Source organism: Anolis carolinensis, chromosome 1 (genome assembly GCF_035594765.1).
Source record: "Anolis carolinensis isolate JA03-04 chromosome 1, rAnoCar3.1.pri, whole genome shotgun sequence".
Taxonomy (NCBI): Eukaryota; Metazoa; Chordata; class Lepidosauria; order Squamata; family Dactyloidae; genus Anolis; species Anolis carolinensis.
The window spans coordinates 280,444,716-280,464,719 of NC_085841.1; the positions used below are offsets into that span (position 1 = coordinate 280,444,716).

At 40.1% G+C, this 20,004-nt stretch overlaps 1 protein-coding gene across 1 annotated transcript; it reads right to left on the minus strand.

The window, feature by feature from the left end:
- Positions 1-319: 319 nt before the first annotated feature.
- rcn1 (reticulocalbin 1) lies at positions 320-19,709 on the minus strand. The gene is made up of 6 exons (XM_008106594.3): positions 19,173-19,709; positions 10,617-10,810; positions 9,634-9,812; positions 8,579-8,639; positions 3,662-3,861; positions 320-3,018 (listed from the first exon to the last, which is right to left on the minus strand). Exons 1-6 carry the CDS (start codon positions 19,403-19,405, stop codon positions 2,911-2,913), a joined length of 975 nt encoding a protein of 324 aa, XP_008104801.2. The 5' UTR covers positions 19,406-19,709; the 3' UTR covers positions 320-2,910.
- Between the last annotated feature and the right edge of the window lie 295 nt (positions 19,710-20,004).

Consider the following 20,004-nt stretch of genomic DNA (forward strand, 5'->3'; position numbering starts at 1 on the left):
TTATTAGGGGGAAAGATCAGGGCAATTTTACACTGGAACTGCATTTTTCATTTGTTGTTAACTGCCATCAAGTTGATTTCTAATTATGGTGACTTAATGAGAGATCTCCAAGTCACCCTGTTATCAACAGTCCTGCTCAGATCCTGCAGACTCAGGATTGCGAGTTCTTTGATTTCTATCTACTTGTGATGTGGTCATCTTCTTTTCCTATGGCTTCAGGTAGCCCCATGTTTTTAATCCATTAGTTGCATCGGCAAAGAAAAGGTGCACAGCTCCACACTCTAACTAATCAATAACTTAATGCTGAATTTAGGATCTCTCAATTACTCCCAAAAGTTGCCCATTTATTGTTCATATATATCTTCAAGTCAGTACAGGCAGAAAAAATACAGTTGTACATGGCAGAGCTGATAGGTTTCATAAAATACAGCAAAGTTAAAAGCTTATAGTAGTTGATAACAGAACATTTCCTTAAAGTGGCAATGCATATCTTTCTCTGTATATACATAAGTACACAGCCACCAACTGAGAATCATGTAAGAATTCTTCTACAGCCCAAACAAAAGAGCTGGTTGGTAATACAGGTGGTCTCCAAGTTACAAACATCTGATTTACAAATGACTCATAGTTACAAACAGGGATGAGACAACAGGATGTGAGAGAAATATACCCCTAGGAAGAGAAATTCACTCCTGGAAGAGTTATCATGGGGAAAAGGTGTCTCCACTGAAGCATTCTCGCCAATCCTTGTTTCCACAATAAGCCAAATTTTTCAAAATTCAGGGATAGAAAGTGTTATGAAATGTTTTGAACAGGGACACAGACAGCAAAACAAACACTGCAGTGGTGTTAACCCTTCATTATGCTATCCAAACCATGCATGCATGTGTGTGTGTTGGCTGGAGTTGTACTTAAAAATATACTTATTCATATTTATAAACAAATTCAACTTAAGAACAAACCTACATAACCTATCTTGTTCATGACTTGGGGACTGCCTCTACATTGTTTCCTTGCCACTGAAATTACTGCTATTCACACATAATAAGCAATTCAGCAAAACCACACACACACACACACACACACAACCAATCCTGATATAAATCATTCTGTCTAACATGGTGAATATGCAGAAAGTAGCAGCTTTGCAGTAGACGTTGATCAAGCAAAGCTTATAATTTGTTGATACTGTTTTTGAAATGTTTGCAACATGCACTGGTATAATGGTAGGGTTATATTTTTGTGCCAAGGCAGGAGTTCAATAGAATTACTCCACTCAAAATATTTTCTCCCCTCACTTGGATACATATATGGGGAGATATGGATCACTGTCGATAATGTGTATGATATTCACCCAGTGAATGGTATATGGTTGAATAAGGACATCACCAGACCCTCCATGGGGTGATTGGGAAACCTTCATGTATCTAATTAAACATGGAAATTGAAGAGTCCTTTGCATTAACACACAGACTCTGGACAAGTTGGTATTCTGCTGATATATTATAATGGTTCAATTATGCTGGCCTAAGCAATGACAACAGGAGAAGGCATAGCAGCGATGAAGAAAGGCAGTAGAGAAATAGACTGCTCAGAGTCAGCATATTTTGGCTGCAATCCTGCATGGCTAAGTGTAGTGTACGAGTTTTGCATGTGGAATTATGCTATGCCGAGCCATTACCATACCCTGGGCTCACCATAAAACACCTGAAGCCCTCCACCCACTGCCATTTGTGCCTCAAAGAAAGCAGGGGAGATAGCAGAAACCTGTGGCTATGTTCCTGTAGGAATATGTGTTTGTATAAATATATGTGTATACACAGTTACGCACATTCTGAAGAATGCTGGAATTATCTTTGTTACATTTCAAGAACATGGACAGCCAATGTGGCATAATGGGTTTGGCTGTTGGACTAGAATTCAAAGAGATCAGGGTTCACATCTCCACTCAGCCATGGAAACTCACTGGGTGACCTTGGGCAAAAAACATTCTCAATCTTAGATGAAGGGTAGCTAAAATTCTGAGTTGACTTGAAGGCACATAACAACATTTCAAGAAAGACCCAAATCCAAAACCAGCTCTCTAGTGCCTCTCTTTAAGCCCCACCATCAGTATACAAGGGATGGAGTGGTGTGAGATAGCCACCTTATAATGACTGAGATGGCAGCTTTGACCACCTGTCAGCTCACTGCATCACTGAAAGTGCAACAGGACTTACACAACTTCTTGTTGCACTCCTCCTCCACAAATAATATCTGGGGTTACAACTAAAATTAATAATTGTTGTACACCAGCCTCCTCTAACTAGTAGCCTCTGGTTGAGTCAGACTACAAGTCCTGTTGCCCCCAGTCATACTAGTGAGGATGTTGGGTGCTTTATTCCAAACATTGGCTTGGGAAAGACAGCTTTCTATAATTGGCAATCTCGTTGATGTTAGTGGTCTACAGGCAGGGAAATCAAAATGTGAAATTACACATAGAAACATGATTCCTGCACAAAGAAAACTAACATATCATAGGCCATATCTAGCCTATCTTCTTAAGATACTGAGTCTGAATGCTCTGAGGCAGTTTCAAAATTTCAGCCCCATCCTGCCTTATAGTATGATATGGCACAGGCACATAAAAGACTGGTCCCATCTTACTGTTTAGACAAGCCCCACTGATTTGAGTGGGTAGCGCACATTTAGGATTGAGGTGAGAGTGTATCAAGCTGCAATCAGAAAGTCTTACAATGACAACTAAACCTATCATAAAAATGTGCAAGTTCTTTTGAAAAAAGTGGTAACTACTGCATTCAATTAAAAATACAATGGTGCAAAACCAGCCTGCCAAAACAACACTGTTATTTTGGTCACATATAGGAAAACCAGACTCAAGTCTCTGATGCATTTGCCTTTCAAAGAACATCATAGCTCATCATGGTTTTTTGTGAGGTCTTCCCCATAATTTGTAGCTTGGCTTCCAACAAACATATTCCAGTTGTCTATAATCTCTTCTTTGGTCAACTTCTGATCCTGCAAGGAAAAATGTAAACATGAGAACAACAGCAAAATACCGTCTCTACTAAGAGGCATTCAACACTGTGTCTAAAAACAAAAAGGAAGATTACATGGCCCTATAATAAACAGCAATCCCAAAGGGGATGAGAACACTGTTCTCAAAAAACGTAAACTGTACATATTTGACAACAGGGTAATCTAAACATTATTTGGGTTGGATCAAAGATCTGACTTCTGCTAATTGAAGGTATATACATTTAATTTTGGGGGATTCTCCATCTTCTCATCATTCACCCATTCATCAAGGTTTGCCAACTCTCTGCAAATAATATCTAAGGGGTGGCATAGAAAAGGACAGGCAGGGAAACCTATTTGTGCCAGCCTAATTGCAATTTCCCAGATCAATACTGAGTACTTTATGCTCAATTAGAATGTTCCTTTCAAATAATACTGGAAATATTATTTGGATCCAACAAATACTCTCTTCGTCCACCACTACAGTTTATTTTTCATATATTTCCTGAATGATTACTACTTGGCATTAATGCTCCTATCTACCTTTTCAGAGCTATGAAGACTTGATTCTTGGTAGGCTGCCATTATGTAAAAAAGAAACCAACAATCTAACACATATGACTTTAGTCACAGAAAAAAGTACCTTATCCACATCAGATTCATAGACTAAGTGCCTTGCTTCAGCCTGTGCATGATCATAGTCCTGTGGGAGAGTCCAGTGGCGAATTTCCTCTTTATCCATCTTCCCATCTTTGTTCAGATCTCGAAAATCTGCAAACTGTTCTCGTTCTGTTATTACCCAGTCGGGCTCTGGTCCACCATCTTCATGTGCAAACATGTCAGCTGGGGGCAAGAAACGGTATCATGTTGCAAAATAATCATTTTGTGTCCAATACAACAATGGAAATATCTGAGTTTGGAAAAGCTCCTTCTCTGGACCACAACTCCCCACTTTTTGTGCTTGTTAGGAGAATTACAGGGTTTATGCTTTTAAAAAGCACTTCAAGTTCTGAAATATAAAGATGCCCAAAAGTCATGTTACATTAATTAAAAAGAATTACCGTATATACTCGAATATAAGCCAACCTGAATACAAGCCGAGGCATTTAATTTTACCACAAAAAAACTGGGAAATCATTGACTCAAGTATAAGCCGAGGGTGGGAAATTTCAGAAATAAAAATAGATACCAAAAAATTACATTAATTGAGGCATCAGTAGGTTAAATGTTTTTGAATATTTACATCAAGCTCTAATTTAAGACTGTCTAACTCTGATTAAATCATTATTCTCATCTTCAATGTAAATGTGCTTATGTATCTTTTTAATAATAATAGAGTAAAATAATATATGTAATAATAATAATAATAATAATAATAAATACAGGAAAATAATACAGTAGAGTCTCACTTATCCAAGCTTCTGGATTATCCAAGCCATTTTTGTAGTCAATGTTTTCAATATATCATGATATTTTGGTGCTAAATTCATAAATACAGTAATTACAACATAACATTACTGCACATTGAACTACTTTTTCTGTCGAATTTGTTGTAAAACATGATGTTTTGGTGCTTAATTTGTAAAATCATAACCTAATTTGATGTTTAATAGGCTTTTCCTTAATCCCTCCTTATTATCCAAGATATTCGCTTTTCCAAGCTTCTGCCGGCCCATTTAGCTTGGATAAGTGAGACTCTACTGTACATGTAATAACAAATAGAGTAGAATAATAAATGTAATAATAATCCTTAAAAAAGGGCTGAAAAACTAGGCTTATACTCGAGTATATACAGTACATGCCTTTTCTAGGTGACCCCCTCTTCACAACCCAAGAAGCACAGAATCCCAATTTCCAAGTTTTATCCCCAGGATCACAATATACCCCACAGATTAGAGAAACATTGGTTCTTAGCTAATCTAGTTTGCGAGGGAAAGTTACTAATTTTATAGTAGAGGATAATCAGATACTTCTAAAGCAGTGGTTCGCAACCTGGGGTCCTCAGATGTTTTTGGCCTACAACTTCCAGAAATCCCAACCAGTTTACCTGCTGTTAGGATTTCTGGGAGTTGAATGCCAAAAACATCTGGGGACCCCAGGTTGAGAACCACTATTCTAAAGAGAACACTGTATGCTTGCTCTTTGTGTTGGTGTCTATTGTCTTCTCCTTATGACCCTATAAGACATGTATAAAGAGAAGTGTGAATGTACATGATTGCGTTGGAAAACAAAGTGAAGATATATGTCCCTATCTAGGACATATGAGACAAGCCGCAACTGTGGTTAAGGGATTGGAAATGGATTGGGGGACTCCATTCTTCAAATCAGCATTAATCATGGTTAATGCAAACCAGTTTTTGTCCTCAATCTCTTACAAATGCCGGGTTAGAAGTAAAGTTTGCATTCTGCTAATTATAGCTAACATTGGTGACATTTCAAAGAGAAGAGACTGGTTAGGATTTCATACCAAATGGTCTCCTAATGCTGAGCTGTGTTCTCGTTTTTCTTTCTTTCTCTGTTTTCTGGGCAGCAGCTTTATCTTCACAAAACACTTTGCTCACACTGCTGTCACTGCTTAAGTAGGACAACTCCCTCCTCTCTCACATACAAAGACAAGATTAAATATCTTTTCCTGTGGTTTGAACCACACTGATGGATACTTCTATGGATACTGATGGTGTCTGGTACATTTGAAGATCTACATTAGTGATACCTACCTGGTTCTGTCACTGTGGAAAAAATGGGTCTTAAGTCCAACTTTTAGGCCCACTGAAGCAATGGAAACTATGGAAATGGTGATGAATAAATTGTCATTGAATGCCTGGATGTACCCTGGTTTAGACTAACAATTGGATTTGGGTCAAGGAGACCACAAAGACATAAGGCTGGGATATGTCTCTTTTTAATTTTGGGGGAAATAAGAATTTAGTACCTTTCTCACACAGTGCCCCTCCCCAACAACCTGCTCAAAACTTGCCTGTTTTTGTGATGAACTCCGTTATTTAATGGTTGGCGGAGAGCTGGAGTGCCTGTCTATGTCCCTATAGCACAGTGGTTCTCAACCTGTAGGTCCCCAGATATTTTGTCCTTCAACCTCCAGAAATCATAACAGCTGGTAAACTGGCTGGGATTTGTAGGCCAAAACACCTGGGGACCACAGGTTGAGAACCACTGCTATAGCAAGATGTATAATAGCAACATAATCCTTTAGGACCTTTGTCATTGTGCGTCTGGCTACAGGAGCATAGATGGGAACCCCTGTTGTTTCTTGCCCCCCACTGGCCATTAAATAGCAATGATGTGGGGCCCTTACAAGTGAGGCTTACAGGAAGAGAGTCTCCGGAGAGATGGAGCGAAATTTACTCCCCATCTTCTCATACAGGATCCTGGCCCAGATAACCATCTACTAATGTAACTAACAAGTAAAACCACAAAGAAGACAATATTCTTTCTGTACCCTTCATGAAAGAAAGACTGTGCTTCTCAGTATAAAAAGGGTCTTCTCCCACTATTCTTTTCAACTCCTCCATATGTCGCACACTTTTTGGATCCCTATTTGTCTTTCCTCTACTGAAGCTGTTTATGCTGTGATATCTATGCAGCATTTTGATCAAGAGAGTTGTTTCACCACCTTTTGTCTCTTATTTTGTCTGATAGGGAAGCATTTCAAGGAGAACTTTTGGCCCTAAATGCCTCTTACCCGGTGGGTTTCTTCTAAGGCTGGAGAAGAAGGGAGACTCAGAGCTCTTTCAAGATCTCCTCTTAAGACGCAATCAAAATCTTTTATGCTAGGTTCAGAAGTATGGGAGAAAAAAGGACCCAGAGCAATACTGCATCTTGTCTCTGCCAGCAAGTGTCTGTGTGAATAACATCAGAATCAAGCGAGCAGGAGTGGGAGAGGGAATAAAAAGGCACAAGGAAACTTAGGGAAACAAAAACCAGCTACACGAGACTGGATAGCTTTTAGAAAAGCTTTTTTAAAAAGAGGTCTCCATGCAGGAAAAGTACTTCTTAATTAACTCTCCTTTTAACTGCTTAGTACTGAACACCAAGCACTCTGCAGAAAATGCCAATGGCACTTTGGAAATGCAAGAACGGGAGATCAGAAGGGGCACATTTCATTGTTATGCATCCAGAACACTCCACTTTTTGCAATACAGAGGACTGACAGAACCATCTCTCCAAAGACACGCACTTCCAGGATGAGGAATGGAGGACTAATGGGGCCATACGAACACTGGTTGCGGTGGACCAAAAGTAACTGTAAGAGAAGCAGAAACTAGGGAGCATGCAATGAAACCCACAGAAGAAACTGGAGACACAGCTCAAGATGCTCAAAAGATGGTTCTTTGAACAGCCCACTTTTTTGGTAAATATATTTTTAGTAAAAACAAAACAAAAAACCTGACATCTTAAGAGCATCCTGAGACATGTTTCTAAAAGTAAATTAGAAAACTCTTTTTTAGATTTCTTTCTTAGCATATTCTCCTTTCTTTAAATCACTTCAGGAGGTAGTAGGGGATCTTTCACTTACAAATTTATAGTGTTGCACTTTGACTGCCATGGCAACCTTCTATGGAATCCTGGAATTTACAGTTTTGGGAAGGGCATCCGAAATCCTCAGCTGGAAAACTCTGTGGTCTCACAAAATGCCAGATTTGTGCAATATAATAGTAGGTGTGTTGGAAATAGCAACCTTCTCAAGCCTCCACTAGTTATTTGTTATGTATATAATTACTTCCTGTATTGTATTAATGTGTATTGGTATGCAGTTTTACTCATAACTCTTTGATGTGGGAGGGGCTGCAGACCATGTGATCAGGTCTGGGCTTGTTCAGGGCTCAGATTCCACTTTAGAAACAGTCCAGTTTAAACGTTTGTAGAAACAGTATACTTAGAGACTTCATTGGACTTTCAGACTAGACAGAGACTCTATTAGGCTTAGATTATGGACTGCTGATTCTAAGAAAGATGCCCTGTGTTATCTACACAGAGAAACTACTTCAAATCTATTTGTAACTGGACTGATAAGCAAAGTACCTGTACGCTGAATACATGAAGTTTGTGAGTAAACCAACTATGTTACTTTTAAAGACGTCTGCTTATTTTTGTCTCTTGAGAGCATGATTTAAAGGCACATATATTTTAAGGGAGAGTAGATGTTTTGGGGCAACTAAAAGAACACTTCTAAAACTCTGCTTTATATGTGTGTTTTGTGCACTGACATATCTTTGTCCCTAACAGAACAAAGAGATATCTCAGTTCATCAGTTTAACAGCTGAGAAACCTAGTTGCCTTGCATGAGTGCTGGTGAATGCCATTTCCACAAAAAGATTACAACTCTAACAGGTCATGATTTTATCAAGAGGTTATGGCATCATTTTTCAAAAAATTGTGACTTCTGACAAGGTCATACCTTTCCAAAGATGCTAACATCTCCAAAATGGTTACAGAGATTTCCATTTTCCAAAAAGGTGAGATGTATATGAGTGCATAGTTTGGTACAGATTATCACTCAGAATATATAATAAATATTGGAAATCCTCATGTCATGACTTACCAATATACTCATCTTGATCTACAAATCCATCTTCATTTTTGTCTATGTCTTCTAGGGTTTCCTATTACAATTAGGGAGAAATCTGCCTTAAGAAGGATATATAATTTTTGCCCAAATTTCATTATAAACCTTTTTATTCTAAGCTGTTATCTGACCACATAAACACACACATATCATGTCCTTATATCTAAATCCATATGCTGTCGTCGTCATCATCATCATCATCCATATATAATAGATGCATATGGATTAAGATACATGGACATAAGGATATAAGGATCTAAATACATATGCATCTATTATTTGAATGATAATAATAATAATAATAATAATAATAATAAAAAAAATGGCATATGGATTCAGATATGTAGAAACATGTAACATTTTTCTTCTAGGTGCCACAGAAATAGACAAATATCCCATAACATTAGATAAGGATTTTCTCCAGGTTGAATAGTAAAGTAAAATCTATTAATTAATAAAGAAAGTCAAGAATAAAACCAAATTATTTTTTAATCAGTTCCTATGGTGAAGACAGGGCTTTAGCTCAGGGGCGCCCAGCATGTCCAAAAACAGTTGAGAAAGACTACTGTCTAAATTCCTGGAGAGCTGCTGCCAGCCACTCTGGACTGAGCACGAAAGACCAATGGCCTGATTCTGTATAAGATAACTCACCAAAGCTAGGGGCAAAACCAAGTGTAATCGACATCCACATTTCTAATTCTCATACACTTCCAGCCAAAGCAGTGTTATATAAACAGGTTTTTTTCCCAATAGCAGTGTGCACTAGCACAGAAACTGTTTGTGAATGTTCATGTCACCCAGCCCCTAAGACGCCTCATAGGATATTTATTGATAGTACATAATATTAGGGAGGTCACCAAACAATTATATGAATAATTGAAGCCAGGTTCCTTAAACTGACTTTCCTTTCTGTGGACATAGCCAGAGATTATTGTATAGGAATCTGTGCTGCGAAAGATGAGGATGCTTTTTTGCAAATCTGTTTTTGTGTAGAAAACCAAAGGACTGAGATTAGTTTGGCTGTCACTTACTTGAACAACAATGTCTTTCATATGCTCAAACTCCTCAGGGTGAAGGAACGCTGTGAACTCCTCCCGAGTGGCTTCAGAGTCTCCATCCAGATCGGCTCTTTTGAATCTTCTTTCATCTCTAGGTAGCATTTTTTTAAAGTTGTGCTGCTCTGTTGCATCTTGGAAGTCTACTGGATTTTCTAGAAAACCAGAACAAACAGTGCGATGAGACAAACACAAGTTTCCGGTGGCACAAAAGCTCAAGTGTCACTCACAGGCAGGACCCAAACAAAAAATTAATGAGGCCCTAAGTGATGCTATCTGGCTGAATCAAGCTAACTGCTTTTGGTTTTTACCAGCTAATTGATGCTAAGAATAGGCCTTAAATCCAAGATTGCTGTGAATCTCACACACCATATCTGAAATGATGCCCTTGGTAAGCTGTTTTTTTTACCAGTTGGAAACAATCACATGTTAAGTATATTGTCATCTGAGATGGGCTATAAGTCGCTCAAGTTCTCCTAGTGAAAAAAGCAGTTCTGCCACATTTTATACATGCCACTGTAGGATTTTTTTTTTTTACCACAAGGCTTACTTTAGGGTAAAGAAAATATAATATAATAAAGCAGGGTTCTGTGTCTCCTTCTGATGAAGTCTAAACAAAGACACGTTCCTTCAGAGATATCCGGACTCAATCCACATTAAAATTTGTGTAAAGTGAAGCCGAATGCTCCTCAAGCTTCTGACCTGTTTTCAGTGTTTTAGATGGTCAGCTAAAAATGGAAGCTCTTCCAGAGTTTTAGCAGTTTAGATAGTCAGCTAAAAATGGAAGCTCTTGAAGAGAAAATCCTGTTTTCTGCACAAAATGACCACACATGAATTTTTTGCAGAATAAGTCTTGAACTTCTTGTTAAGGCTGCTTGACATTAAAAAATATGTTTTTAAACCATTTTTCAAATATCATTTCTATCTCTATTCAAATGTTATGTTCTCACTTTTCGTACCTAAGTAATAGCCATATGTGGCTTGTTTGTATTCGTCCCAGGAAATTTTATTATCTTTGTTGAGGTCATAATCCTTCCAGACTTTTGCCACATTTTCAAAGATGTAGCGTTTCTGAACTCTTTTAATCCAATTTTTTAATTCCTCTGTTGTGACGAAACCATCTTTGTTGTCATCTATTCGATCAACAATTTTCCTGTAACAGAAAAAGTAAACTGTTTATTAGGATCACTGTAAGAATTTGTATGTTATTTCTTGATTCTTAATTCTTGCTGTAGGTCAGAGGAACACCGGAAATGCTTTATACCTTATAAGACCACTGGTCCATCTAGCTTAGTAGTCTTTCAACTGGTTGGAAGTAGATCAGCAGGATTTGAGGCAAGAACTTTCCCAGCCCATACTGAAGATTTAGAAACTGAAATTGAAGCTAGGACCTGAATGCAAAGCTAGTGCACAACTGCTGCGCTACAATGCTGAAAGGTCTGCAACAGCCTTTAGCAGGTAAACATTCCTGAACGGTGCTGACTGTGATCAAAGCTTGGACATGCTAGTGTGAGTGCTAATGCATGAATATTACATCATTAAAAAGAAATTAGTTATTGTCAAAACATTAAGAAATTTTATAAAATAAATGTCTTCACTAATTTTGGAAGTCATTAAATGAAACAGTAATTGAAATGACTAAAAATGAATGAATGAAAATCATTAATCTTTACTAAAAATTACATTGGCATTTAATGACCAAAATAACTTTTTTTTGTATTTTCAACAGCAATTTTCATATCAGTGTTTTCAGCATCTTTGTCTTGAGCACTTGAGAGATTAATTTCTTATCTGTTGTTTTCGGAATAGAGTAGGATGGAATGGACGCTCACAATGTCAACAATTTATTCAATTATAGAGTGAAAGTTAGACATTCTTACCACTCTGTAACGAACATCACTAATGGGATGTATATTTGTGTATGAATTAAATGAACATGTAGAACTGTGTTTCTTCATCAACTGTAAACAGCAAGAGGAAAAAACCCAAAAGAAATATACTATGAAGTAAAAAATTAAGATATAGAAATGAAGTGTGCTTCTTACAGATAGTACACAGGATTTAGGTAGTTTTCCAAACTTATCCTGATTTTTTCTTTCTTTCTGCTACCCAAGGGTTTATTTTTTCCTCTGTCATTTCTCACTCATTCTTTTGGGAAAAGAACAGGCAGTAGAGTTTAGACTTCATGCAAAAAAGAGTAGAAATTGAGGTTTGTGGCATGGATCATGCTGAAACTATGAAGTCTAGCAGGCCAAAAAACCTAGGTAATCCAAAACTATTATTTTTATCATTTATTGTAATATCATTGTAATATAAGTACAACAAAACAGAAATGACCCTAATATATCATAAAGGTTTATGCTAATTATGTAACACCCTCAAAGTAATTAAACCACTAATCTAAATCTCCCCTCCCCATATAGAAAGATCTTCCCACTTTCCATCCCAAGGACACCTCTATGAAAAAATGGCAATCTTAGTAATATTCATCTAATTTCTACCATATCATTACAAAAGTAATGGAACATTTAATCTTCAAAACCCAAAAATAATTCCTCATTTTTCTTCATCTTTTAAATAAAAGTTGAGGAGGGTTCCCAATCTTGTGAAGTTATCTAAGCCAAAGGTATTCAAAATGACCCATCAACACACTACATATATCACATAGGGAGATGCTGAGAGGTGTATTAGGGTAGTACCAAACCAAAAGGAAACATTTACTCAGGGAGACCATTTGCACAAATCAGGACACGTGGCAGCCATAATTTGTGGAACTTTTCCACAAAACTCTGTATTTCACATATATTGCAAATTTGCCTGAATAATGCCTGTTTCTCAAATAGACAGTACACTGCTTCTAAATACAAACTGGACCATTGAAATAGTCTGTTTGTTTAGGAATGGCCACAAATGAGAGGATATGTACCTGTGCGGATATTTATGTCACAGAATAACTCCAGGTAAACCTAAGTAGAAAAGATCATTTCTCATGTACTGGGAACTAACATTAGACATATCACACAGCAGTATTTAGTCAAGAGAAAGACCAAGGGAATAAAATTGGGTATTCTCCAAAGTCCCATTTCAAATCTATGCATATCTGCACAGAGGTATGTCTCACTGAATATGTGTATTTTTGAGGAGTACAGCTTGCCAATCCTATTGGAGAACTAGAATGTATGATCACTAACCAGAGAATTATCAGATATTTCTCCATACATGTTGAACTGTTTGAGAGAAACTTACAATCAGCCTCCCCCAGTTTGGTGCCCTCTCCCTAGATTTGATGGAGTGCAAACACCATCATTCGCAGCCTCGAATATCTGTATTGGCATATATTCTTCATAAAAACAACTGGGCCCCATGGCTCTTACAGAATGCTCAAACATATGACTGTAGCATATGTTTATGTTCACAAAATGCAATATAACATATAGTGAAAGCCTGATTTAAGTTGATTCAATTGATGCCCTTAGAATCTTTTCCATACTGTGAAACTAGAAAATGCAAGGTCAAATGTGGAGCCAGAACGTAACAGAAATACTGTGGGCTGGTGGTGGCTCCAGTGGCTTGCATTCCCACATGCAGATACATACTGACCTCTTCCTTGCTTTATATTCTTGAATTGCAACTCCCAGAATTCCTCATCATTGACTCTGCAAGCTAAAGCTGCTGAGAGTTGCAGTCCAACAACCTCTGGAGGCCACAAAATTCATACTCTTTTCTCTTGTCTCTTTTTGTTTTTATTTATTTATGAGAATGACAATAAACAATAACAGCACATCTGTTCAGTCAGAAAAGAAAGAGAAAACAAAGGAAACATCAAAGACAACACACACACACACACACAACCCAGCAGCACAGTAAACCAAACATCACAAACACTGATTTGAAATTCGGTTCTAATAAAAATGATTACATTTTATCCCTTTAACAGAAAAAAAACCCAACGTGTTCCCTGATGTAATGGTGGATCACATGATCCTTCCTCAGTTATTTGATGAAATAAAAAGAAGCCAAACTGTGGCGAATGTATCTTTTATGAGTTCCATGTAGCCATTCCAATTCTACCAGTCTGTTTTTCTTCAAGAGCAATTCTTCACACATGGTCCAAACAGTGTCAAAATGAAAACTATTCCAGTTGGCAATTTTTTAAACGTTAGAACCGCAGATCACAGCACTATTTCAATAAGCTATTTGATGGGAAACATTTACTTCTGCCTCCTTCAAAAAGGGCTAATAATTATAAAGTCTGGCTTATGATATAAAAAGCTACAATTTTCAGGCAATGTAACCATAATGTATCACAAACCTGCCAACAATACTGTGAAATATTATGATTTATTTTTGATGTTCAGTGCCATCTATGTAGTCTTCAACATAAAAGTTTATCTTCTGTCAGTCATAATCTCTCATGGAACCCTAGTGAAGAAACCCCTGGTCTGTGCCCTTTGATGTCCTAAAATGGGATTCTAGATTTGTAGCCTGAGATCAGAGGAATATCTGCTCCTCATTCCAGCTCTAAAAGTACTTTGGCCACATCATGAGAAGACAGGAAAGTTTGGAGAAGACAATGATGCTGGGGAAAACAGAAAGAAAAAGGAAAAGGGGCCGACCAAGGACAAGGTGGCTGGATGGTATCCTTGAAGGAACTGGCTTGACCTTGAAGGAGCTGGGGGTGCTGATGGCCGACAGGGAGCTCTGGCATGGGCTGCTCCACGAGGCCACAAAGAGTCGGAAGTGACTGAACGAATAAACAGCACAATTCCATCTCTAAATTCAGAACAGGAAAAGAGATCAGAAAATACTAAGCATACATATCAAGGCTGAGGAGGGGACAAAGACATACAATGTTATGTTCACAGGATAATTAGAAGACCTGCCATCCCTTATTGAGAGGCAGAGGTTTTTCTCTCTTCCAAAGAACTCTTTTCCTCCTTTGGAATCAACTCTTTCTTTTCTGGGTGGAAGCAAAACATGGGACAACTATTTTTTGGAACCCAATTGCAAGAAGTCCTCATCCATCCTGGGGGATTCTGAGAATTGTAATCCAAAAAAAAAGAAACTTTCCTAAACTCTAGCCAACAACAGCATTTGTAAGCAGAGATTCAGCTGGATTTGCACTTGTAAAGTGTCCCCAGTTGGAAAGGGACAGGACGGCAACAAGGGAAATTTATTCATTTATAGGATTTATAGAACCATAGAGTTGGAAGAGATCATGTGGGCCATTCAGGCCAACACCCTGCCAAGAAGCAGGAAAATAGGTCACATTTCATCAATAGCGCATGTTGGGGCCATTTGTATAGCATTAAAATTACTATTCTAATGACAATGATACACTCAAAGATAAAACCAGCACATACGTATTTATTATGTACAAAAATCCTGGGTAAATGGGGCTGTGGATAGGGGAGGAGTTGTCTCATGGGGCCTAAAAATTATGTAATATGGTCACCAAGGAAGCCTTCCTCAGGGCTGAAAAATGGAGGCGGGGGTATGCCATCTTGCTGTGATTCTAAACTTAGTGGGAAACTCAGACCCCATGTAGGGTTGCCATACTGGAAACTCAAAAAGAGGTTCGGTTTCTTAGAAGAGGGGACTGAAGCAAATAGTGCTTGTTACACAACCAGACAACAACCAACATCTACTGAAATTCCCTCTTCTACAAACTATTAAAAGTAAATAAGGTATCTGTAGTTTTTCCTCTGGTGTCCTATTCAACAATCAGCAAGTGATCAAGAGTTGGTGATTGTTAGGCAGAGAGCTATAGCGTTGTCAATCAAATCAGCCAGAGGTTAGCCAGCAAAATGAAGAGAGGAACAAGAGCAATGTCTTCACCCGATCCAATAGTATCTACAAGCCAGTAATCAAGATAAGTGAAGTCAACAAGAAGCAAAACACAGCTGTCAATTGTAGCTAGTCCAAGGTGAAGAGCACTTGGAAACTGCCAGTCACCAAGACAAAAAGGTTGCTACTGGGGGATTTATAAGCAGCTGCCTCTAGATACAATGAATCAATGTTTCCTATTTAACAGACCCTAGAACCCTACAAAGTTTCTTCTTACCTCTCCTGAGAGCTTCAAAAGATGTGTCCTCAAGAGTCTGCCACTTCCTTCATGACTGCTCCTCAGAGAGACCACTATTATAAAGCCATAAACTCTTGGCAATCTAACTGTTCTGTTTTCACTTCTTCAGATTCCAAAGAGTGAATTTTGACATCTGGCAGCTCTAAGTCTTGAGCTGAAGAGGAAACTGGGAAGCATGCTGATTCACACTGCCTTAAGAGTTTGAAAAATTGACTTTCTGAACTAAAACTCCCAATGACTGTGTTGGTTGGGGGAGTCTCAGAGTTGTCATCCTAGAAGTTCACTTTTTGCAGCCCTTTTCTGCCTCAGCACCCAAAAAATGGAGCTCAAACATGAAGTGGGGAAATGCAGATGTGTCAGTTTGGCTCTGCCTGTTTCCACTTACCTGGGAGCAAAAACACTTATGTGAATGTTGACTGGCACTATCAAAGAAGAATTAGGTAAATCTCCTGTGCTATACCAGTGAGGTGGAGGGCAGAACATTCATTTTCATCCATGCAGTTCATCTCAAGGTATGTTGAAGACTGGCTTTTTATCCCCATTGTGCTAGGGACTAGTACTGTATTTGTGACTACAATCATTTCTTTCTTTACTGCAAATTCATCAGGTACTGGAAACTAGAAAAGCTAGTGTAGCATAGTGGTTTGTGTACAACTCTGGAGTCTTGATTTCCCACTTGATCATGGAAACCCATTGGGTGACCTTGGGCGAGTCATCCCTTTCTGCCCAAGAAAAACTCATGATAGGCTCATCTTAGGGTTGCCATGAATCAGAAACAGAACACAGAACAAACCAGTACGCAAGAGTTCATGAGCCAGCACTGGTCCATGGACAGGCAATTTGAATAATCTGGTCTAAAGTACATGTTTCACCAGGCCTCACAATGGTGCAGGCCCTGAGAAGAGATATTTTTGATCTAAGAGTCAGATAGCCATGCTGTGCAGGGCACACACATCAAGAGAGCTAGTGTGGTGTCACAGTGCCGGACTAGGGAGAACCAGGTTCGGTTCCCAATTAAAAATGATGCTCACAGGACAAGGGCAAGCTTGTTACATTCTCTCAGCTGTGAGCGCATACTACAAGCCCTTTAGAGTAAAGGTAGAATATAAATGTAATAAACATACAGAATATAGGTTAAAAAGTAGTCAATATGGGAGTGGCCCCTCACCCAGCTGAATGAGTAAAGTAGGACATACAACTAAATACTGAAAGAGAATCAATTACTTCCAACATAAAGTGGGGCCCATTCCTATCCTCAGCTCAGTCCAAGTCCGAGAGTGTCAACATTTACTAATTCCAACCCAGACAGCCCCCCTTTGGGACTTTTGGTGATTAATGCCCGTTAGTGAACATCCCAAGAGAAGAAATGCTCTCTTTTTTGTTAATGCAAGCCTTGGCTATACTTTTCCTGACCATCACAATGCAACATACCTATTCCAATTTGATCTTTTAGCTTTACTACTTTAGTTTGATTCAGCAAAGCATTTTTCTTGGAATTTCTATGTCTCTGGTCTTCCTCTGGAATCCTTAACTTCATTGCCCCCTTAAAACTGTCTGTAACTGAAGACCTTGTATGTATCTGGAGGTAGCGCTCTGGGCCATAAAGGTTTATGTTCCCACAAATGAATCTTTTCCTGCCCAATGGCCTACAAAAGTGTTGGGCTATCTTCTTCCAGCTATTGCCCCCATAGAGATATGAGGCATGCTAGTTGGGAGTGATGGGTTCAACACATCTGGAAGGTCTTGGACTGGTTTATAACAAGACTGTTGTTTTTGTACCACCTCTTTGGAAGTAGGATCAACACATAATCATCTCTCATGGCACCTTTTTCAAAACTGCTGCACCTCCCATTGAAAAGAGGCAATGATGCAACTGAACCTTGCAGAGAAAGACTTCAGAAGAGATGCAAGTTGGATGTAGATGAAAATTTCCTCTCAAACAGTTCCCCACTCCCAAAGCCTGCTTTTTCATTCTGGGCAGCAGAGGATGGGGCTCTCCTTCTGCCACGTTATCAGCAGCTCAGGATTCCCATTCCTCCTCCTCCTTTCTCCGCCCTCCCTGCAGAGTTCTCCTGCCACACAGTCAGAGACCGTTATGTCATTTTCCCTGAGGTTACAACCTAGAGGCACCTTTATAAAGTAGTGTGGAGCTTCTTTGGAGAATGCCACCATGCCATTCAAGAGTACCATTATAGCTTTGCACTGGGAATAATGTTGCTTAAATATCCTAAAGTCAGCAGGTTATGTCAGAGCTTGGTGGCTAAGCAGGGCCTACCCTAGCTACTACTTAGATGAATAACAAACTATTGCCAGGTGTTGAAGGCTCTGTTGCAGAGGAAGGAACTAGCAAAACCACCAAAACTACCTAAGAAAACCATATGAAAAAGTTATAAAAAGTTGTCATAAGTCCACAGGCAGCTTGAAACACACACACACACACACACAGAATAACAATATTAATTATGTGTTGTCGTAGGCTTCCATGGCCGGAATCACTGGGTTGCTCTGGGTTTTCTGGGCTGTATGTTTCAGAAACATTCTCTCCTGACGTTTCATCCACATCTATGGTGGGCGTCCTCAGAGGTTGTGAGGTATATTGGCAAACTAGGCAAGGGAAGGTCCAGGGTGGGAGCAAGAATTCTTGCCTTTGACAATACATTCTCTCCTGATGTTTTGCCCACATCGATGGCAGGCATCCTCAGAGGTTGTGTGCCTCAAACAGACAAGAGTTCTTTCTCCCACCCTGGACATTCCACAGATATATAAACCCCACTTGCCTAGTTTCCAACAGACCTCACAATCTCTGGGGATGCCTGCCATAGATGCGGGTGAAGCGTTATGAGAGAATGCTTCTGGAACATGGGCATACAGCCCGGAAAACTCAGAGCAACCCAATATTAATTATGACCACATATTATTAATGTTGTGGCCCCCAGTGGTGCAGCGGATTAAACCGCTGAGCTACTGAACCTGCTGACTGAAAGGTCGGCGGATCAAATCCAGGGAGCTGGGTGAGCTCCCGCTGTTAGCCCTGGCTTCTGCCAACCTAGCAGTTCGAAAACACACAAATGCGAGTAGATCAATAGGTACCACTCCGGCAGGAGGGTAAAGGCGCTCCATGCAGTCATGCTGGCCACATGACCTTGGAGGGGTCTACGGACAATGGCGGCTCTTTGGCTTAGGAATGGAGATGAGCACCAACCCCCAGAGTTGGACATGTCAGGAGAAAACCTTTACCTTTACCTATTGTTAATGTTGTTCCCACTGGATAATACTGTATATAATTTGAATGGTTCTGAAAGGATTCCCATGCCCTGCATCAAGTAACCAAGGTAGTTGATCATCATCAACAAGGGTGGGGAAACAATGTGTGGACGCACCCTCCTTTCTATTTTGCACGTGGAGGGTGCCATGGAGAGTTTGCCCTTACCCCAGCCTTTCCTTGCTCTCCTCAGGAGTGAGCTGGTCGAATGTTTTGGCTTCTTCTTTGCCCAGGAAGGCCTCGTGGTCGTACTGGAAGCTCTGGTTGTCTTCGTGCTGCTGCTGGCTGAGCTGGGGCTCCGGGTGGGCGGCCCTCTCCTTCCTGAAAGTGGGGACCCCCAGGGCGCCGCCCAGGCAGAGCACCAGCACCACGCGCGGCAGGAGCCTGGCTTTCAAGCCCATTGTGTCCTCTGGGCAACCGAGAGCAGGGCAAACTCTGCAACCTGTAGGGCTGCAGAAGGAAATCAAAAGGACTAGCACCTTGAGAGGGTCAAGGGAGTCACGCTACTTGCAAAAGCCCAGCAGACACGTGTGCGGACCCGAAACCCCGGCCCTTGCGTCTTCTGGGTTCAAGAGGTCTCGACCTCCTTCTCGCCCCGCTCGTTCTTTCGTTCGTCCCTTCCCGGGCGAAAAAGTCTCGCTTTCGGAATTCCCAGGAATGACCTAATTTGGGCCGGGCGCTGGGATCCCCCGTCGCAGCCACTCCAGAGTGCGCTTGCAACCGCCGCGTTCCGAGCCCCTTCCGATGCTACGGCCCTCACCATTGGCCGAGAGAAGTTTTCCGATTGTGGGCGGGGACGAAAGGAAGCTGCCGGACCGCCACGTTTACAAGGCGGCTCGGGTTGCTCCGGAGGAACGAGCGGGGGAGAGGGAGAGGGAGAGGGATGGCCCGAGCTTGTGTATGTTTACCTGGGAGAAATCCCCGAGGAGTTTTCCAAGTAAACAAGAGAAAGATAAGAGCGATAAGAAGACCAACCTCCCTGGTAGTGGCTGGAATCCCT